General features: G+C 44.3%; 3 protein-coding genes across 9 annotated transcripts in view; 2 read left to right on the top strand and 1 right to left on the bottom strand.

Annotated features, from left to right (window-relative positions):
• The window catches only part of LOC135091039 (uncharacterized), a 112,235-nt gene extending 106,712 nt beyond the window's left edge, over positions 1–5,523 (top strand). For all 3 annotated transcript variants that reach the window (XM_063988364.1, XM_063988362.1, XM_063988363.1), the window contains 2 exons: positions 189–637; positions 3,807–5,523. In XM_063988364.1, the coding sequence (XP_063844434.1) occupies positions 189–637; positions 3,807–3,897 (540 nt within the window). In that variant the 3' untranslated portion in view covers positions 3,898–5,523. The remainder of the gene's footprint in view (positions 1–188; positions 638–3,806) is intronic.
• Positions 5,524–7,185: 1,662 nt separating this feature from the next.
• LOC135091037 (vezatin-like) lies at positions 7,186–21,803 on the bottom strand. Of its 5 annotated transcripts, XM_063988359.1 has the most exons (13): positions 21,472–21,803; positions 15,055–15,112; positions 13,898–14,044; positions 12,896–13,018; positions 12,520–12,591; positions 12,001–12,164; positions 11,529–11,639; positions 11,273–11,401; positions 10,485–10,716; positions 9,463–10,320; positions 8,492–9,318; positions 8,256–8,460; positions 7,186–8,071 (listed from the first exon to the last, which is right to left on the bottom strand). In XM_063988359.1, exons 3-11 carry the CDS (start codon positions 13,931–13,933, stop codon positions 8,542–8,544), a joined length of 2,502 nt encoding a protein of 833 aa, XP_063844429.1. In that variant the 5' UTR covers positions 13,934–14,044; positions 15,055–15,112; positions 21,472–21,803; the 3' UTR covers positions 7,186–8,071; positions 8,256–8,460; positions 8,492–8,541. The 5 variants fall into 5 exon arrangements, with proteins under 5 accessions (XP_063844429.1, XP_063844427.1, XP_063844428.1 ...); XM_063988357.1 differs by having other exon boundaries at positions 8,256–9,318; positions 13,898–14,059; positions 21,472–21,802; XM_063988358.1 differs by having other exon boundaries at positions 8,247–9,318; positions 21,472–21,802.
• Positions 14,715–18,896, top strand: LOC135091042 (transmembrane emp24 domain-containing protein eca-like). Its single transcript, XM_063988369.1, has 5 exons — positions 14,715–14,918; positions 15,616–15,731; positions 16,321–16,425; positions 16,842–16,988; positions 17,431–18,896. Exons 1-5 carry the CDS (start codon positions 14,771–14,773, stop codon positions 17,578–17,580), a joined length of 666 nt encoding a protein of 221 aa, XP_063844439.1. The 5' UTR covers positions 14,715–14,770; the 3' UTR covers positions 17,581–18,896.
• Positions 21,804–22,583: the final 780 nt, after the last annotated feature.

The following is a 22,583-nucleotide window of genomic DNA, read 5'->3' as shown; positions in this document are numbered from 1 at the left end:
CTGTGTGTGTGTGTGTGTTGCTGTGCTGGTGGTGGTGGTGGTGGTGGTGGTGGTGGTCGTCGCTAAATCTCACAAGACGACGCATGGCACCACCCTGGCCGCCACTGCCACTGCCGCCGCCGCCGCCGCCGCCGCCGTCGCCGCCGCCGCTCCACCCGGTGGTTGACGCCCCGCCTTGGTGCCCGCAGGTGCTGGTGTACATCGGCGCCATGGTGTCCCTGGTGTGTGTGGTGCTTCTGGTGATATTTTGTGCCATGAACAAGGACCACAGGACTAGACGGGGCGGTGCGTTGCGTTTCTCGGGGCCGCAGGTTGTGGTGGGGGACCCTGAGGCCGTGCCCCTCAGGGCCATAGACGCCGCCAACCCCGTGGTGGTGCCCAGCGAGGCGTCCCACGGGGCCAGGACGGCGGAGAGCGGCTCAAGCATGGACATGTTGCACCAGAGCAACCACAGCTCGTGCCTGGTTGGCCCCCCTACAAGCCACGCCTGCCTCGCCGCGCAGGGCACCCAGCCGCTGTGCTACGCCGGCGCGCCCGCACACCCCGCGGCGCCGGGCATGGTGGGCGTGGCCGCCGCCAACCACGCACCACAGAACTCCTCAGAGGCGGCGCATCACGTGCAGCAGGGCAGGCAGAGGTGAGTACGTATGTGTGTGTGTGTGTGTGTGTGTGTGTGTGTGAGGGGCAGCGGGTATTCGAGGAAGAAAGATGGATATTCAGCCTAAACGTGCCTCTCTTGCATTCCGTTGGATGAGTGACTGAGTCGACGATGTGAGGCTGCCCCGCTGTCCTCGTGATGGCGGAAGTGTGTGTGTGTGTGTGTGTGTGTGTGAGGGTGTGCTGGGCAGGGCAGCGGGAAAATGTTTGCGGCCACCTGTCGCCGCGCACTCAGCGATAGTGGAGGAGCAGGGAAGGCAGAGAGCGGTGTTAACAAACTTGCCTCTTGAGACCTTCAGGCGCACGCTGGTGTGTGAGGAAACTTTTTAACAGTTTACATGAGGCAAGCTCTGTGTGGAGTGGGTGGGGGGTGCGGGCAGCCTCCCTGCAGCCTTACACTAGGAAAAGTAAACCTGAGGACAGCGCACTAGTCTTTTAACGTATATTAGTAGCTCTGAGGGAAGGTAGTGGCGCCGCACACGACGTAATGCAGCGAGGCAGAAGTAACATGTTTGTGCATCAGTGGAGGCGCGAGGCGAGAGGCGTGAGGCGTGAGGCGTGAGGCGAGGCGTGGACGCGGCGCCTCTGAACAAACTAGTAGAAATGTGACGCAAAGTCTGGCCACCGCACACTTGCACCACATATTAAAAAGCTTAATTTTCTGGTGCTCTCCTCAACTTTTATTAGCTTTGTCTTTCTGGGGGGTCATGGGGGGCGTGTCCCTTGCCACTCATCACTGTATACTGCACGCCACGCCCGCGCCACGCCCACCAGCCAGTGCTTGGTCCGTGGGTGGTGAGACGTGAGTTGTGGCTTGTGACGCGTGACTCTCCGCTGTGACTCGACCCTTCCACTTATTGCTGAGTACCCCTCTCTCTCTCTCTCTCTCTCTCTCTCTCTCTCTCTCTCTCTCTCTCTCTCTCTCTCTCTCTCTCTCTCTCTCTCTGTTCCACATGAAGGCATCTTTCCCTCTATGTATCATTATTTTGCTCTAAACAGTTGTAGTTAATGGCGACACACACACACACACACACACACACACACACACACACACACACACACACACACACACACACACACACACACACACACACACACACACACACAAGTTGGCACGTGTTGTGGTAATTATTCTTACATCCATTACACGCACTAACACTTCAAAATAATTGCTACGCGTACACACACACACACACACACACACACACACACACACACACACACACACACACACACACACACACACACACACACACACACACACACTCTCTCTCTCTCTCTCTCTCTCTCTCTCTCTCTCTCTCTCTCTCTCTCTCTCTCTCTCTCTCTCTCTCTCTCTCTCTGGAAAAGCACGTGTCTTTTTTTTTGCTTGCTGCCGCGTCTGGAAGGTGGAATCGTGTTCTCGCGAATGTCACGTGTGAGGAGAGAGAGAGAGAGAGAGAGAGAGAGAGAGAGAGAGAGAGAGAGAGAGAGAGAGAGAGAGAGCACGCCGTGAATAACCGTGCAAAGCGACGTGCGTGTGTGCGTGCGTGCGTGCGTGCGTGTCTTTCAGAGGGGAGAGGAGGAGAAGCTCGTTATTTTTATCTTGAGGGTTTATCACGAAGCGCTGAGTGGTGGTGGTTGTGTGAGTGTGCGAGTGTCTGGTGTGTGCGGCTTTCTAAGTGTCGGCCAGGCTGGGAAAGATTCGCGGTTTGCTTTAATACTGCTGGTAAGGACTGAGTTGAGTTCCCTGAATGCTGGGCAGAATGCGACATGCTGAGGGCTGAGGCGGTGAGGGAGGGAGGGAGGGGCGCGGCGGTACTTGGCTCATCTGGCGCGCCTCGATGTGACCAGGTTTAGGGTGTTACACAGATTACGTCAGGCTCTCTCTCTCTCTCTCTCTCTCTCTCTCTCTCTCTCTCTCTCTCTCTCTCTCTCTCTCTCTCTCTCTCTCTCTGGTTTTGCTAGCCAGAGTGTTCATGTAAAACTAAAAGGGAGAGAGAAGACTGAATTCGAGAACGTAACACAACACAACACAACACACCACACCACACCACAACACACCACAACAACAACCACAACCACAACCACACCGACAACTACACCACACCACAACCCAACCCAACACAACACACCCCGGCAGGAGACAGGAAGGAATGCACACGAATATTCTCCCCAGCATAAACACCCCGCATTCTTCGCCAAACCGGGACGAAATGTAAACACCCGCAGATTAGGGACAGGTAGACCACCAATAGCTTACCTGTGGAGACTGTCATCCCCTTCCCCTTCCCCTACCTACCATCCCCTGCCACTAACGTCTACCTTTGTCCCAGTTCATGTTGCCCCTGCCACCAACTCCCTGCCCTTACATTCCATACTAAAGCCTTTTTTTATTCCCTCTCAACCCTTCCAAAATTCACTTCCCTTTTCCTCATCCATCCATCCATTCATTCCACCGATACTCTTAACTAAACTTTTTTCTCTCTTTTTTCTTCCTCGCTCTCTTCAAAAATCTCGTTTCTCTTCATCCATACTTACATACATCCATCTCCCCAGCATCTTATATAGTCTCTCTGTCCTCATCCCCCTCTCCAAGCCTCCCCGCTCATCCTCGCTCATGTAACAAGATCCCCACACCCTCTTCTTGTAATCTCGCCCCACAACTCTCCCTCTCGGCCACCGTTCAGCTTAGAGGACCCAGAGAGAGGCGCTGTGGGAGTTGTCCTAGTCTTGCCCCTGGTACCTTGGCGAGCCTTTCCTCCTTACCTCCTTGCCTTGTACTGTTTGAAATGGAGTGAAAGGTTTTGAATCTCTCTCTCTCTCTCTCTCTCTCTCTCTCTCTCTCTCTCTCTCTCTCTCTCTCTCTCTCTCTCTCTCTCTCTGTTGGACTCGTAATCTTCCTTCCTTCCTTCCTTCCTTCCTTCCTTCCTTCTTGCTTTTCCTTCACAGCTTCTCGCGTTATCTACCTTTTATCTCCCCTCACTTTCTTCTCCATTTTCCTCCTCCTCCTTCTCCTCATCCTCCTGTGAGTGTGTCTTAAAAATAGCCCAGGTGTAACAAAATACTCGTCACCATTGTTGCCAGACTGCGAAATTCTCTCTCTCTCTCTCTCTCTCTCTCTCTCTCTCTCTCTCTCTCTCAGTAATGGCGTATGTGTGTGTCCGCAGGGTCGAGGAGGACTTCGAAGCCAGCCAGCGGTACAACAGAATCTGGAAGCAGCCTAACAAGTCGTCTTCAGAAGCTGCCTCCAAGTTGTGAAGTCTCCTGGTCGCCCTTTCTGCTGCTCGCCCTCTCCTCTCCTACGTGGGAAGCCTTCATCAGCTCCCCGACCACCACATTGTTACTTATCACCGTTTGTAAATCATTATTATCATCTTTTTTATAACGACACAGTGGTTAGACTCGTTAGTACTATGATAAACTCGTTTCCCTCACTCACCGAACGGTCTTAATTCATGTTCTGCAAACCAAGAATCTACATAGTGTCAAGTTTGCATCTTTTGTACTCTCTTTCTCTATCACAATGAGTCAGTCCTCAGCTTGTGGAAGAAGTAACGTGCGGAGAACATGCATGAGTGAGACAGACAGGAATAGTTAGTGTACAGCATGAGTGAGTGAGGGAATGAGTGTGATGAGACGAGGGGAAGACGGAACGACCCATCATCCCAACTGGTACACAAGGCAACGAGTGACGCGCCTCATTTAGGGAAAAAGGGCAGGCACACTTAATTCCATCACTGCAATATGGAGCGCAACACTAAAGGTAATTTATAGAATAGTTTAGAGCAGTTCGGAGCATCTACGAGGAAGAAAAAGGAATAAAGAGAGTAAATTATCCAGTGTGATGCTCAGAGGTGGCTGAAGAGCAGAGAAAAAAATGCCTGAGTGGTTTGTGATTGAGGACACATGTCAGATGGTCGTGAAAGAGTTAACAGCCTCGTATTCTTTCAATGGAGGCACTTTTCCCATTCTAACTTCGATATAGAAAGGGGAAAAAGTGTATTGGTGTACTGAAGGTGTCTGGGATGTGGGAATGCTAGGATGCGTAGGGTGTAAGAAGGAAGGACTGTTTCTATAATCTCCTCTCCTCCTTCTTCGTTATGGATTATTATGTATTTTGATATTCGTTTCTCTTCACCAGCTCTTCCTGTTTCGGTTGCAGTCTTCACTCACAACTACGCGGTGTTCGAGGCTCGCGCGGGGAAGATTTCGTTATCCAAGCTAGTCAGTCATTCTCGTAGCAGTTGTCTGGTTAGGTTTCTCTTTTATCGAGATTATCCTGTAGTAGTTTTAGTAGTTTATGATTAGTTTCTCTATTTTTTATGATGATGATTTGTTGTTACGACAATGAGCAGGAGATACACATGTGATTTGACACACACACACACACACACACTTATCACGTGGGCATTAAATAAAATTCAGTCATTCCTACAGACAAAATAGAAAACGTACATTTAATTCACAGGACATATTTTCTTTGCACTGAACTTCTTCATTTGATTAAGCAATTGTGATGATAACGACCCTGGTACAGAGTGGTGAGGCGGTCCGCGGCGTGAACCAGCGGACAGGCGCCGTGTCTCAGTCGTTTGGTTGTCAACGTGCACTTCACATTAACTCCTTCCCTCACATATCTTTAGTGTACACACGTCAACACTTTTATCATTATTGTCATCATTATTATTTATCATTTCTCCTTTACAGACATCAGTTTACGTATACATTGCTATAACTATAAGCTGCTTCTGTACATGAAATATTCATCTTTATGCTGTCAGCGTTTTCTGAGTTTATGATCTATTGTACAGTGTGTTCATGTGCCAAATCTTGGAATAGAGGAGTTGTTTGCAACTTCGAATTAATAAACATTTGTACAAACGATCCGCGTCCTCTTACTGAGACTGAAATACCTGTCCTGCTGACTTGTGAGTGTGTACCTGTGTCTGGGTCACCCCTCTGTCCCGTTCATGACGTATAATATCTTGTGTGTGTGTGTGTGTGTGTGTGTGTCATAATGAGCAGACTAAGCAAGCATCAGTGCTGTCACGCCGCGAGGTATAACGAGGACATGACAAGCGCCTCTGCTCAAGCCTTCCCAGGAGGGTGAGTGTACCCTGCAATTGTTATATCATTCACTTTTTCTGTAATTCTCAATTCACTTCTTTGCGTCATTATGTAGCATGCATCTTCAATACCCTGAACATCCCTTGAAAGATTAGTAAACTAGTCTTTGGTTTTGACTTACGAGGTTCGAAGCAGCAGAGGCTCCGGAGTAGGAGGTGAAGTCGGCTGCAACAGTGAAGGCGGCTCGCAGTTGTGAAGGAACTGGCTGACGGACTGTGAGAGTGGCGTGCGCTGGTGGCCCTTGTGAAGATGACGTCTCGTGGTGAAGGTAAGTCACGGTGTTGTGTGGCGCTGTTGTGAGAGTGATAACTCAAGCTGCTTGTAATGTGGGGTGGTGGCAGCGGCGGCGTTGTGATGCTCAAGGATGGCGTTGGTGTTGCAGTGATGGGGTGATGCTGGAAACATTGGGAAGCTACGGTGGTGGCGGTAGCGACGCTGGAAGGCTCGGTTGGGGGTGGTGGAGACGCTAGGCTCTGGTGTGTGTGGTGGAAATGGTGAAAGATTCTGGCAGGTGTTGGCGATGTGAGGAGGCTGGTGATGGGATAGACTGGCCGGCCAGCCTTAGGTGTGTAAAACTGCAGGCGATGCAATGACCAAACAGCTTACCAGGGTGGCAGAGATTGGTCAGGAGAACAAATGTTGTAGTGAAGTGTGCTGATTGAATCTTGCTGTTTGCAGATGCTGCAGTCGGCTGGGACGAGTGTTGAGCTAATTGGGGACGAGTGATTTATTGAAGACCCAGGACTTGGCAGTTTTAGCAAGCTGTCCCGTGCTGTCGGTAAGTGCCAGTGCCCAGTGTGAAGTACCGTGTAGTGCAACTTGGTGTTGCAAGTGACTCGGGTTGCTCAGGAGGTAGACTTGGATGTGTATAATTTTTCATTTATCAGAATTTCAAGCTAGAATTTAACGAGAAGATAAATATTCCCCTCTAGCCCCCGTGCGACACTTCGAAGCGGGCTGCTGATGTTGCTGCTGCAGCTGCATTCCTGCGGCTCTTCGAGGCGGGTTGCTGCTGTACCTCGGCACTCCTGAACTTGCTATTGTACTACACTGTAATACTTGTGATCCCAGTGTGTCAGTCTCTGTGGACTTGGGGTGTTGCGAGTAACAAGCTTTCTAGTGTTCAAAGTCTCAAGACTCCCACCCATAACGATATTAAGTTGGTTTAATTTTATATATATAATATATATTTTCTCTGAAAATTAGCCTGGTTTTTCTCCGGAGAGTTTTCGAGGTATAATAAATTGAAAATCTCAATTGTTTTATTTGTAGTGGTATATAGAATTTGTTAGGGGGAGTTTTGAGGTACATAATAAATATAAAATCTCCGTGGTTTTATTTGTATAAATATAGTCAGTCATATTTGTTTTGTAGTATAAATATCAAGTAACTTTTTTTGAAGTATAATAAACACAATTGTTTTATTTGTAGTGTATAAATACTATATAAAAAGCTGGTAATAACGTACATTCTAAAAGAACACTTCGAAATGCTTACTTACGTTTTAGTTTCACTACAGTACGGGTTTTATTTTCCTCCCTTGTGCATTACGACAGTAAAGTTTTGGGCAGTGGAAGCTCTTATAGTACGGAGAATATTAGGACCCTATGAAACACCAATGCCAGGTCCAAAGTCGGGTGGCACAGACACCACCACCACGAGTTACCTACACATGCCCCTTCCCCCTCGAGTCCCCAGCCCAGCATTTGGCTTTTGTAATGTCTACTATACAACCGCTCCCAACTATATCACACTGCCCCCACCACCCGCGCCCAAAACAAAGGTTATCAGACTGCCTTTCCCCCCGCCCCCACAAGATTGTATAGACGGATTCCACAGCTCTAGTGCCCTCCCCTACCAAAAAGATAGTAGTTTTACTACCATTTGCCCCACAGCAACCCCCTTCACACAACATATCCCAGAAGCACCACAGGTTCGTATGGAAGTGATTTTACAACACTATAGCACCGGTCCTTCAATAAAAAAAAAGTAGGAAGCAGCTTACATTATCCCACTCCTGGACAGGGGGAGGAAACCATCTTTCCTGTACCCCTCCCCAACACCAGCAGACAGGGGGAGGAAACCATCTTTCCTGTACCCCTCCAGGGGGAGGAAACCATCTTTCCTGTACCCCTCCCCAACACCGTCTTTACACAGGGTGGAGCCATTTTTTACAAGTGGGTAGTGGTGATCTGGCTGTGGTGCAGACAAGACTTGTCCCTTAGCTGGTCCAACTCATCCCTCTGCTGGTCCTTCTTTTGATCTCTGTGGAAAAACTCATCCCTCTGCTGGTCCTTCTTGATCTCTGTGGAAAAATAAAGAAAATATTTCAACCCAAAATATAAAACTAAACCTAGAGGATTAAAACTAAAAAGTTTTATAAAATTAGAATAATTAAACTCAAATATCAATAACCTACCAGTTAAATCAGGAACCTTACTATTAAGTTAAATTTTCCTATCCAAACTGAGCTGCCTTACCAAACATACCATATGGATGTCTACTTCTCAGTACAGTGAAGGAGGGGAGGCTGGGCGAGTTCTTGAGGTCTGGGCATCACACAGGCAGGTGAAGTGTACTGGAGTGAGAGACTATGGCAAATATTCTTCCAAGAGCACAAGCACAGTTGACAGGTTACAAAGGTTTTGGCAATGATACCAATGATCCTCAGCACTGCTACCCAAGAAGTATTGGATCCTCAGCACTGCTACCCAAGAAGTATTGGCTGTGCTTTACTGACTCGCACTGATTATAATAGGTTACCAAAACAACCTTTCACTTTTCATCATCAGTATCTTTGTCCGTTTCGTCTTCACTGCTGTCGCCGAACACCTCTCCCTCACCGGTCCCACCAAAGGTTTCCTCCAGCTTCTTTGATGCCATCCAGAAATTCTTGGAGGCTGCACTTGCCTGGGCTGCCACCTCTGCCTGGAAGCCGAGGCAGGAACTCCCAGAGTACAGGTTTAGGCGGTCATCCAGGGAGGCAGTGTGGTGGGTGGGTAGGGCAAAGGTGGTCCAGTCAATTTGCCGTGATTCGTCGTCCTTCATGTTCTCATTGTGGGTGAAGGTTTCTTCCTCTACTTTGTTCATTTCTTCACACGATGAGTCTCTTTCCCTCTCATCATCACCCCAACAAAAATCTACAGGAGGTCTCTGTCTCGGGACACTCACAGTCTCTTCCCCAGAATCAGAGTCCCCGCAGTCACCGATCATGTTTTTCCTTTTGCGCAAGCTGCTCAGGAAAGGTCTCTCACCTTCACCTGAATATGAATGTAATGCTGCTGCTTTCAGTCTTACTTCATTCACTATTCTCTCTTCTTCATCTTCATCCAGTTCTTGTCTTATTTTCTTGTACGCTGCGAGCCTCTCCTCGTCACTGTCCACCTCATCCTCCACACCAATCTCACTGGCCTGGATGGGTACTTGTGGCCCAACCCCTCTCAGTGCTGCAGTGTTAAGCTCCTCAGTGTTTACAGGTGCAATGTCAGTTTGATCATCTGCACTCTCCTTCCTTTGGGTCCCATCCTCCTTCTCTATAACCTTCACAATGTTCTGTAAAAAAGAGATCCACAATGTTATGAAGCATCTTAAAATTGTCAATAGTTTATTTAAACTAAATGCTTCCTTGGCCTAGGTAAACTATTCAAGTACAAATACTGATAAATTAGTGAACAATAACACTGACGACTACTCCACCTGCTCCACTGGTCTAGTGCGCAGCTTCTCCAAGGCAACCTTCTCCCTTTCCTCCCACATCTTGCGCCGGCTGACCAGGATCGGCTGTAGCTCCCTCAGGACTCTCTTTCCTTGTTCCTTCTGCTGCCGAAGCATCTGTTTCTCCTTCCTGGCGTCTGTACACCACGTGTCGTCGTCCAGCACACTGGCCTCCTCATCCGACAGCCTGTCGTTCACGTCAGCCTCAAACACTTCATCCTCGGCAGGCGCTATCTGCTGGTCGTACAGCAGTATGGCAGGCGGCTTTGCTGCGGTGACCTGCTCAACTTGTTCATCCTCACTAGCTGTATACTGAACACTTGCCTTCTGCTCATTACTCTCACTGGCAGCTCCATACTTCCTAGCAGCTCTGACCTCTGCCTCCTCTATGCAGCCCTGGCAAGAATCCAGTTCCAGCCTGAGAGCATTCAGCTGTGCCTTGAAGTGTTCGTAGGAAGGAAACGCTTCAAGGGACTCTGGTTCACACAGTCCTGATGTGTCATTTTCTCTTTCATAGTCTGATTCAAGACTCTGCACTCTTGCCAGGGCAGCCTGTAGATGCAAACCCAAACTGTGCACAGCCACATACACATTTTTCTTCTTCTCTTCAATACTTGGTGAAGCATTCACTGTTGGTCTTTCCATTAACCAAAAGCACTTGTTGTATTCATATTGCTTCTTGAGGGATTGCATTTTTTCTATGAATGCATCCTTCTTATAAGACGTGGCTATAAAATCAACAACTGTCCTATATTTAAAATCTCCCTCTGATCCGTGCAGCCACAGCAGCAACTCAGTCAGCACGGCAGAGGTCTGAAGCTTTATCACAGTGACTCGACTCTGTCAAGAAAAAGAAAAAAAATTATCAGTAAAAAGTATCATAGTAAAAAATATATTTTTATTACCCTCTGTAATCCCCTTTACCAACATTACATGCAGGAGGAAGAGAAAGAGAACTCAAAAAGAACAATACTATGAACGAGGGAGGAAAGATGTACTTTTACCTTCATATACTGCAATTGTTGAGTGAGTGTACAGTTTTGTTCCAGGCTGGGCGGCTCATCAAAGAGGTGTCTGATGACTGGGTAGTGCGGGACGCCCGGCTCCAGGGCAGTGTGAGCTGAGACGAGGACTTTGGCTGCTGCCGTCACAGTGCACAGGAGAGCCTCACTCAGGCAGGACATATGTGGGGACTCCTCATACAGTGAGGCCATGGGTGCTCCTGGTCCCTGAGCCCTGATGGGGAAAGGGCAAGTATGTGTGTCTTTATGAGGGGAAACACTACAACTTTATCATAACAATAAAAACATATACAGATGTTTTACAAGACCACACCTGCTTTTCCAACTTTTTCTATTTTGAAGCATCCTTTCAAGATGAATGCACCTCTTCCATCATCAGGATCCTCTCACTTCATGTTTCAATCTGGTAAGTCATTCAATATCCAGACAAATTACACAAAAAATGCCACAAAACCAATATTTATCAGTCAGTTCAGCTCGTGACTAAAAACTACCTGTTAGAGAAACCTGATAAAAATAAACATCTCTTGCACTGTACCTCCGCTACATTTGAAAGGCTCTTGATAAAGTTACACAGATTTATAAGGGTCTTTTAAAGTTTCTAATGACAGATTAACAAGATTTCTAGATTATTAACAGGAGAAACACTCTTGGGAACCCAGCTAATTATATCCATGGTCTTGAAAAAGCTGTGGTGAGGGAGCAAAGCATTTCCAAATACAGGCCTAAGTGGTATGAGGGTGGCTCACCCATAGGGCAACATTACTTACAGCACAAAACCCTTGCCTATTAGGTCCATCTCCTGCAGCAAGCGCACAGTCTTGGAGGTGAGGTTGTTCATTTCCTTCAAGCTTGATATAAACTGTTCCAAACTTGCCATCTTCTGCAGCCAATACATGCTGAAAAAAAGTATCTTCTGTTAATCTTTATGGAAATCCCTACATGTATGATAAAATTATTGGGCTCTAAAACGTGGATTTGCAATGATGAGATAAGGAAGCTTCACACTGACAGGCGAGGACTCACCAGTACAAGCCACAGGTAGTCAGAGCAACAACAAGAAGGCTGAGCTGGAAATACAGATCCTCAGTTCCAATCCACAGCAGCAAAAGGCACACAACCATCACTGCTACATCTCTGGGAAAATACAACAGCATATCAACACTATATTCTTAACTTGCTCTTTACATGGTATCCTTAACTTGCTCTATACAAAGACAGAATCAATGACACATAAGACGCAAAGCAATGGAGGTGGGGACATTCTTAGGAAACCTGATTTACAACAGGGGAATAACAAGAACAGCAGTCTAGAGTAAAGTCTTGAGTTTTTACACACTTTACAGCCACAAAATTTCATTCCGTGAAAATACAAGATATTATTATAACTTTTGTCCTTTTCTAATGTGATAAAGAATAAACAAAGGAAAAGTAAAGGATAAAGGTAAAGGATAAGGAAGGATAACTATCTACATGAGGCAGGCAGTGTGTTCCTCACCTGCACTTCAAGACCGCAGTGGGCCAAGGGAGGTCAGTGTTGGCTGAGGCCTGCAGTTCCTCACCCCTGGGAAGGAAGTGCTCCAGGACCAGCCAGTCATCCTCATTCACCAGCCTGCTCCTGGACACTGCCCTAGCTACTGTCATGTACACATAAGACTGTACCTGTAATATATGTCTGTGTTAACACCTGTACTTGAAAAATGGTGTAGGTTTTTTATTTATTTATTTTTTATATGAGGTGCAATGGCAAGGGCAACAAAATATACATAAAAAAAAAAAGGCCCACAGAGGTGCCAGTCCCTAAAAAAGAGCTGGAATGTTTAACCAAAATTAGAGGCATACACTTGTACTTTCTATATTGTTTGTCCAGTGGAAGATGAGCCAAGCAAACAGCACAAGCCTAAGCAAGTTTGTACGCCAGGCAGGGAAACAAAGGCTGGGCTATCACAGCAATGGCTCTCTGACCTGCTAGGGAAATGACATTTATATCTTGATGACAGTCACTCTGGCGACTTACAGCTGGTGCCACTCCAAACAGGCGAAGTGGGAGCCTTGTGCACCAGCCACGTCCTGCCTCCAGCCACCCACTCTGTAAGGCAACGGGAACTACAGTCTTTCCGTAACACTACAGGAGGTTAGCTAATACAGTCACTAATAATCTGCAGGTCCCTGGATCACACATTCCCATATAAATACAAAAATTATGGAATGTTTTCATTTATCTATTTAAGAGGAGCTCTGGCTAAGGGGGACAAAAAGGCAGAAAAAAAAAGAGGCTAATGAAAAGTGCATGTTTATAACAACTACATTTTACATTTCTGCATTTAAATAATAAAAGTAACGATTAATAATGGCTGCCCTCACCACATGACTCGTCCCAGAAGGAAACTCACCCTGGCCTGAGAGTCTGAGGAGCCGCCATCGGGTGCCTCCTCTGGGCAGGGCGGTGGTGTGTACGTGCTCTGCTCAAAGTCAGTGTAGCCAACATCCAGGAGGTGCTGGTGGATCGCACTGCCCTGGTGGGGAGAGGCAGCATCAGTACTACCACTGGCAATTACTCTGTTTCTCTCCTGGGTCAAGGGTGCAGTGTCACTATCATCTCATCATCACTACCAATTATTCTGTTTCTCTCATGGGGAAAGGATGCAGCATCACTATCATCTCATCATCACTACCAATTATTCTGTTTCTCTCATGGGGGAAGGATACAGCATCACCATCATCTCATCATCACTACCAATTATTCTGTTTCTCTCATGGAGGAAGGATGCATCATCACTACCAATTATTCTGTTTCTCTCATGGGGGAAGGACGCAGCATCACTATCACCAGCAAGTATTGTCTCTCACAGTGTTACAAGCATACATGTATTCTTTTAACTATTTTGATTATGAAGTCTGTTAAATGAAATCCAGTATGAATGTTTCCTGCAGCACAAGAGGTAATTATGTGTGTGTTATGCTGTGTGTTAATTCTTCCCTGCTGGTAGAGTGTCAGGTGCTGCGGGCCACTTAACGAGAGGACAGGTATTCAGCCATTATTCGGTCTTCATTTCCCACATGACATAAGATTCAAACAGCAACACCACCTGATTTTGTCATTAGTTTAGTGGTGTCCTAAAGGGAACAATTCCAACCAGTCCTTCAGCCGATTGTGTACTGGGAACATTAAGAAAAAATGGAAGTATCGTATGAAATTGCAGTTTTACCGTGTTATAAAAAAAATATCCCAGTTTCGCCCGGGCAATGCTGCCTCACTGCTAAAGACAGAGAACATATTACCCTTAGTGGCCAGCTACACCCAAACCACTAACCAGGCAAACACCACCACCACCACCTTTACCTGACACCCCCGACACTTCACCTGTCACTCTCTCTCTCTCTCTCTATCTCACCTCAAACACCACCTCCTCGTCTTCCTCGTCCTCCATCTCAGCTGTGGTCCTTCAAACAGTGATATTTGGCAGATACTTGATGTCTAAGGCAGTTACATTCCTCCCCTACCTCCATGCGGTGCGTGCGTGTGTGCGCGCGCGCACCAGCTGTTTGTATAAAAACTGTCAAATATCAATGCATGAGATTGAGTTGAAATCTAGTTAAAAGGTTATTATTTCTTGTTCTTGTTGTCGTTTATGGTAACTGTTAATAGATTTATATACTCTTTCATAGTTTGTTAGCTCATATATTATAGGTAGAATCTCTTATATGTGAATATAACTTAATCTTTAGCTGTCTCAAATAAAAATCATCTATTCTTGTTGTTTATGGGCACCGTCAATAAATTTACATCTTTTCTTATAACTCATTAGGTAAAACAGATTAGAAATAAATTAGATAAAATATCTTATTTATGGATATAACATTAAATTTTGGAGTATTTAACGTGAAAGGGAAGGCTGACGGCTGGATGGCAGGCTGGTCCTCACCTCCTCAAAGTGCTATCAATATAATACAACAATAAATCATAAAAAAATCAAAATTATCAGCTTGATCAGAAAAAAAAACCCACAGCATAGGTGAGGTGGCGGCAGTGTTACCACATCCCTCACATCAAAAGAACTCTTTTCATACAGTCAGACATTTTTTTAAACGATTAAAACACACCATAACGTATTAAAGTTAATCTAGAACATACAAAAAATACTTAGAGGATATAATAGATGTAATATCTACCATAATATACCATGACATCTCTCACTCACTTGGTAACAGTGCTTGTCAGGACACAAGAAGAAGAAGAGTTACTATTTTCTTCCAGTCTCAAAAATATGGAGGCGATTATCCGGCTAATTCTGGGTCTTTCCCTCTTCCTCCTGGTGAATGTATTTGGAGGAGTGGATGGACTTTACTTCCACATTGGAGAGACGGAGAGAAAATGCTTCATAGAGGAAATACCCGATGAGACGATGGTGACAGGTGAGTGTGTCTGATTCACCTACGTGTGTGTGTGGAGGGAATGAGTGAGTTAGTGTAGGGGAAGTGAGTGAGTGAGTGAGTGAAGGAGGCAGTGTGAGGGAATGAGATGCTGAGGTAGCGAATAAGTGAATCTTACCAATAGCGGCGCCTTGTGTCGTCTGTCGCCGCCACTCCAGGACAAACGAGAATGGGACCTGGTGGGAGAGCTGGGTTTTAGGGTGGGGGAGGCCAGATTTGGAATACAACAGAAGTCGATGAAGAAAACACCGCTTTCGGGGAAATTCCTAAACAATAGCCAACAAACGGGGAACATCCGCCCCCTCATAACCCCGCTACGGAATCTTATACTAATTAAAGGTCTCGTTCCCCTACCCCCCTGCTACAGTATCCTAACTAGTGAATTGCAGTACAACACAATGCATCCTATCTCCTCTTTTATCCACAGCAAGCTTGGGGACCTGGTGACAAAGTGGGGTTTCAGGGTGGGGGAAACCAAATTAGGGTATTAATGAAAAGTCTAAGGATGAGACGCCATATTTTGAAAAGCTAGGGAATCTTATAACCTAACATAACTACAGGGCTTCATTCCCCAACCCTGAATGACCACTTAAAGACATCAATTATAACCTAACCTAATCTAACCTTCACCCTGCTGGTTAGGTTACTACTACTACTACTACTACTACTACTACTACAGGTAACTACAAGCTGCAGCTGTACGATCCGAGGACAGGCGGATTCATGCCCTCGTCACCCGGCTTAGGAATGCATGTTGAAATAAGAGATCCAGATGACAAAGTGCTTCTCTCTCGGGTGAGTGTTGATCTCATCTATTCAGTGCATCGGTCTTCACTAATGTGTTCTGTCTTTTTTTTCTTCCTCATTCACACCCATTACAAGTTTGTCTTCTTTTGTTGTGTCTGTAAACCTTCTCTTGTGTCTTCCTCTCTTTCTCCTGCTGGGTAGATCATCTCCAGCATCTCCCTCCCCACACACTCCTCATCTCTTCTCTTGACACAACCAGGTCACCACAGTCACTCCCATTACAAGCTTATCTTCATTCATAAACCTTCCCTCAGGTCTTCCTCTCTCTCCCCTGTTGGGTAGGTCCATTTCTGGCATCCTTCTCCCCTTGTCTCTCCTGTTATGGCCACACCACTCTACTCCCTTCTTATCCACTCAGTAATCCTGTGATATGATGAGTCTTGATGAATACTCACACATCTTCAGTTAATTTCAATCTCTATATTGTTGAAACACAGAGTTGAATATCCCTGAACTACTGAAGTAATTGTATATGCTTATCTACCACTTAAGTAATGGAGTACCTCTGATCTGGTGCTGAAGTAAATAAATAGCTATGGTCTCCTGAATCAATCTAATACTCCTGATCTCTCCACAGGTATACAGCAGTGAGGGGAGATTCACCTTCACCTCCCACACACCTGGAGAACACGTCATCTGCCTCTACTCCAACTCCACCAAGTGGTTCTCTGGCTCCCAGCTGGTGAGAAGAGAGAAGTGTTGTTGTTGTTGTTTAGTAGTATTCATGTTTGTTTTCTTAGTATTATTGGCTGAAAGACCTGTTATTTGTTATGTATTTTTCATCAGAATGTTGACGTTATTCTTATCACTCATTAAATACGTCCTTTCTGTCCTCTTCTTTCTCATTCCCTGTCACCTGTTGAAATAATAATTTCTACAGCAAAATCTTTCCTTCACTTCCCTGCCTTCCTGTCACTATCTCTTCTGTTCCTCTCCCTGCCTTTCTGTCACCATCTCTTCTGTTCCTCTCCCTGCCTTCGTGTCACCATCTCTTTTACTCTCTCAGTACACAAGTGCATTTTAACCACAAACAAAACTCATACCATTGAAAAAAAGCACACCTTGCACTCACTGCCGCTCCCTTTGCTCCCTGAACAGCGTGTACATTTTGACATACAAGTGGGAGAACATGCAGTAGATTATGCATCAGTTGCCCAGAAGGAGAAACTGACCGAACTACAGCTGAGGGTGAGGCAACTGCTGGACCAAGTGGAGCAGATCACAAAGGAGCAGAACTATCAGAGGGTAAGTTAGAGACAGAGTGGCAGAGAAAGGTAAAAGAGTGAGAGGCTGTGAGAAAGACCATTTTTGCTAGTTTTATTTCTGTTGCATCTAAACTTCAAAGCAGCATCAAATTAAATTTTCCTTCAGTTTAGGGAGTATTTTTTTGTTCATTCATCTATCCCATACTGTTAGTGAGAGGCCAAGAGGGATAATTTTTGTCACTTATGTTTCTGTAGCATTAAATTGGCAGCTTAAGCACTATAATTCTGTCAGCTTAAGCACTATAGTTGATACTGCTGAATCCTGAGAGAGCTTTAGAAGGCGAGAAAGGTGGAAATAGGCAGGTAGATATGTTTCGTACAGGGACTGCCATGCATATGCCTGGCGACTTCTTGCAGCTTCTCTTATTTAATATATTTCTGGGAGTGTTTAATTAATGCATTCCTGTGTCCTGGATTTACAGTACCGGGAGGAACGTTTCCGCCAGACCTCTGACAGCACAAACCAGCGAGTGTTGTGGTGGTCAGTGGGCCAAGTTGTCATCCTGCTGGGCATGGGATTCTGGCAAATGCGTCACCTTAAGAGCTTCTTTGAGGCTAAGAAGTTGGTGTGAGCTTTGTGTGTGTGTGTTATAGTGTGTGTGTGTGTGTGTGTGTGTGTGTGTGTGTGTGTGTGTGTGTGTGTGTGTGTGTGTGTGTGTGTGTGTGTGTGTGTGTTTGTTTGTTTTTATTTTCAAAGGATTGAGACAAGCTCATAATATCCTGCCTTTATAACAACAAATTGTCATAGTTTTCTGTAAATTTATGTGTACTGTGTGTGTGTGTGTGTGTGTGTGTTCAATCAATGGCTTTAGATTGCCCATGTAATGTTTTTTCTTGATCTTCATGTGTGTGTGTGTGTGTGTGTGTGTGTGTGTGACAAATTTTGAAATGTGTAACTTATGTGATCAAATGATGCTTTATTTTATTTTATTTTTTATTTTTTTGGGGGGGAGTATAGGCCGTTCATCTCAAAGTAGCAGTATGCGTTTGCATTGTTCTGTCATGGTAGTGGGAAATGTGCATTAATCATCACAGTTACTGGAACTTGTTAATTTTGTGCTTCAGTTACTGCTTGTGGTTCTGATAGGCATTGTACCAGAGCACAGTAAGAAGGCAAGATATTAAGACAGTATTCTTTGTACTAGAAATTATCGCATTTGTTACTGAAAACTTCTTAGTCGTGGAAAATTAAATAAATGATGAGATTAAAACACTATTTGTCTCACTACAAATCATTGCATTTAGTATTGAAAACTTTTTGTATCATGTGATCTGAGGAAGCTGTAAGATTAAGGAAAGATTAAGGAAATATTTATCTTACTGTAAATTACTCCATATGGTATTGTGAACCAGGGAACTTGTAAAATGCGTTTGTTGTTTTCTTGTTTTATGTACATATTGACAAGCACAAAGATTAAGTTTATGATTGGCGACACAACCAATCCCTCCCTTTTTATTTCCATGTGCAAATCTGTCATTTTAGAGGCAATGATAATATTTATTGTTCCTTTATAAAGTGTGACGGTACGCTCAGCACAATAATTATACAATACATAGATCTAAAAAAAATATTTGGCTCGGTGTCATATTTTCTTCTTTATTTTCAATTTTTTTTCTTTTCCCAGTGTCTGTTGTTTGCTATTCTACTGTTTGGCTTTGTGCTGTTTTTTTCACATCAATTGCCTAAGGTCTCAAATAAATCTCTAGTTTTTAATTCTCTCTCTCTCTCTCTCTCTCTCTCTCTCTCTCTCCATATTTCATTCTCTATCAGAACAACTAAAAGATTCACAAATCCTCATTCTCACTATTTATTATGGACAACATTTATACTGCTAAACTGTAAAAAATGTCTGCCTCAATTTTCAACATCAATAAATCATCATTAATATGTAATTCTTTCATTTTTAACCAGAATGTTTATGTTTAGTGCAAGACTGCGCGGTGACAAAGAAAGGTGTGTACTTACATCACAGCGTTTGAGTTGTCACATCGCTAGTTCATTACTCATCATAATTGTAGTCAGCATTGTTTATTTAACTGTCACTGCCAATCACTTCCTACTACTTCGTTTTGAATTGTGGCATTACTAATGTTTTAGAATACGAAATTTGTTTGAATATTGTCCTTTTCAGGAATTTCCCTGCCCACAGCCCTGGTAGTCCTCATTAGTGGTGGTAAATTGTGCTGTGTAATCTACCTGGACAACAGGCTTGGGGATGAGTAGGGCTTACGATGAGGGAGAGAGAGAGAAAAAAAAAAAAAAAAAAAACACATGCATATTACTAAACGTTACCTGAGCCGAACGACGAGGAACCTTCACTCATGTCGACTGTTGTATACCAGTCTGTTGCCACGTGACAATGGGACACGTTTCAAAAGTATATCTAACAATGTGCAAAGAAGGTAACACTATCGCGACCGGCGACCACTTGGCGCAGGGCGGCCAGACACTGCGTTGATGTCAAGGTACACTCCTGCCATTACCTGGTGAATGTCTTTCTCGTTTCTTCGACCCCGGGCCTCGCATGGCGAACACTTTCTAGCGACGCTGCGGGTCCTTATCACCTCTGATCAGCGTTGCCAGATTGTTTTGGCCATATTGTCGTACTACACAGGTTGAAATTATTGTACTTCTGGTAAAATTATCGTACATATGTAATTATTTCACATATTATGCAAAACTGCCACTTTCCAAATACAGAATTTCGGTTATATATATATATATATATATATATATATATATATATATATATATATATATATATAGAGAGAGAGAGAGAGAGAGAGAGAGAGAGAGAGAGAGAGAGAGAGAGAGAGAGAGAGAGAGAGAGAGAGAGAGAGAGAGAGAGAGAGAGAGAGTGTGCACACCCCATAAATACCTCCAGACACACTCCAACACTCCCTAAACACACCAAATACACTGAAAGCACTGTCACAGAAGACAAATACTACAAAGACAGACAGGGCAGCAGGAAAAATTAACCTAAATATTGTTTTCTTAGCATTTTCCTGTTTTATCACCTCCTCCATTCCTTCTCCCTTCGTCTTCCTCCTCTATTTCTCTTATTTTCTTACTCATTCTACTCTTATCTACACGTTTGAGTTTAGAAACACATGGAAACACCAGGAAAACACAGCAAAGTACGATAAATATTACCGAGGAGACAGCGGAGCCGATCAAGGTCCCGGGTCCATGATGGCGGCAGTGACGTCACGGCTATTTTACGTACCGTAACGGATTTCATTTTGAAATCGACCCCTCGAAAAAATGGAGCTAGGCTCGAATGCCTTATATATTCTGACTTGACAAATACTTTAACTAATATTCACAATATTATAACAGCTCCACCCTCAGTAGTATTTAAAAAATATCCAAATGAATTATGGAAAAAATGTTGAAATATTCGGCACTATTTAAATCATTGAAAAGTCCACAACATTTGAATTTTCAGGAACGTAAAAAATTTTAAAAAATCTGAACTATCATCTTACACCATCAAAAGTTACCTGGAACAAGAACTAAACAAGTAAAACCGAAATTGTGCAAAAAACAAGTGTTGGAACCTAAACACGATTAAAAACCACTGAAAGTCCACCCATTTTGACTCAACAACAAGATGAAACACTTTAAAACATACGAACTATTTTTTAAAGCAATGAAAAGTTAGTTTCAAGCTGAAACAGAGAGACAATAACACAAAAAGTGTTGTAATCACAACTTTTAACAGGACCATAAACCATTTTTAAAGTCCACTTATTTCTCTCAACAGGAACGAAAAAACACTTTAAAAATCATAAGCGATTTTTAGAAACACAAAAGACGTAATTAGAGCGTGAAATAAAAAAACAAGTTTGTCAAAATACTGCCAAAAAAACACCCCACATTTTCGTAAAGCAACACAAAAATTGAAAACAACTCAACACAAGCAACGAAAACACTTCTAAAGCAAATAATTATTTTTATAAACCATAAAAACATGCTATACGAGCAGAATAAAGAAGTTAAGAAAATTACCAAAAAATACTGGAACCAAGCGGGTGGCGCAGGTTGAAACAGGTAGCCAGCCATCATGGCGGCCCTGGACAGTGGAGAGAACGGCCGCTATTTTGCCTGTTATTCTTCCATCGTAACTAAATGAGGCAATGGCGGATATATCTAGCCAGCGGATATGAAACCCTAGTCATGTGGCTCCACTTTGCGACGTGTTAGGCTTACAATAAATAAGAGATGAAGCAGATAAAAGCTCATAATAAGGACGCCCTACCTCTATCTGTTTGTTTACATAGATCTCCCTTCAATATTTAGCTAAATTTTCTGACTCAGATACGAGGAAACCCTAAATAAATAATAAATAACCTCAAGAACACCCAAATAACGAATAAACTGACAGGAAGTCCGCGGGAGGAGTGTTACGGTGAGGGCAGTAAGGCTGACAGGAGGAGGCTGCCAACACTGTACTCACCTTAAGTAGCTGTGTCTCTGGTGCTGCTTGATGGAGGAAGAAGCTGCCGGGAATATGCAAACACTGATCGCTATTAAGAGAGTGTGTGGCAAGACTGGCCAGTGCTGACTAAAACAATGTAACACCAATCCCTCCTTCCCCAGCGCCCCTGCCAAAACAATGTAATCACACCACCACCACCGCCAGGAATATGCACTGATCACTATTAGGAGAGTGTGTGGCAAGACTGACCAGTGCCCACCAAAGCAATGTAACACCAATCCCTGCCTCCCTAGCGTCACCACCACCACCACCAACGCCCCCTGCCCTCACAGCACTATTCCTTAGCCCGCGAGAGGCTCTGATTCTCGAGCTGGGCTCCGACACACTGCTGCAAAATGGCCTCGCTTGCCGCCACCTTTATTCACAGCTTAACACATTTGCTTGTTTCTCACTATTTATTATGGACAACATTTATACTGCTAAACTGTAAAAAAAAAAAAAAAAAAAAAAAAAAAAAAAAAAAAAAAAAAAGTCTGCCTCAATCTTCAACATCAATAAATCATCATTAATGTGTAATTCTTTCATTTTTATGTTTATGTGTAACAGTTCTTGCCGCACCTGGGACACCACAACCTGTCCTGGTGCATATAGGTGCATACAGTGGAGCAGCAGGATGAGAAATTAATTACAAAGTGAATCACGAATACAGGAGAGACATTAATCATTCACATTCGTACCTCACAATCGAAGCACACACACACACACACACACACACACACACCGATATACTCGTTCACTCCTTTATTTGCCAATCGCCTCATTCACTCATACAAACATCACATTTCCAATCAGACTCACCAATAATCCAATAAGTTTCACAGGTTCACTACTGACCTAACCAGAGCCTACTGTTCACCTCCATTTCTGTCACGTGGCTGGCATGAACTCTAAATAATTAATGGGTGAACAGGTTGACAATTTAAAGTGACAAGACAATACTGGAAGACATTAATATTTCTCAGTATAAATAAGTACTGGTTGCACAGGTTAACAGATACTGATGTTGAAATGGAAGGACAGGTCACGGTACTTACATTTTCCAGTACAAGTACATAAGACAGGGAAGTTGC

Source organism: Scylla paramamosain, chromosome 36, assembly GCF_035594125.1.
Source record: "Scylla paramamosain isolate STU-SP2022 chromosome 36, ASM3559412v1, whole genome shotgun sequence".
Taxonomy (NCBI): Eukaryota; Metazoa; Arthropoda; class Malacostraca; order Decapoda; family Portunidae; genus Scylla; species Scylla paramamosain.
The sequence above is the reverse complement of the archived record's forward strand: the minus strand, read 5'-3'. Positions and strand labels throughout refer to the sequence as shown.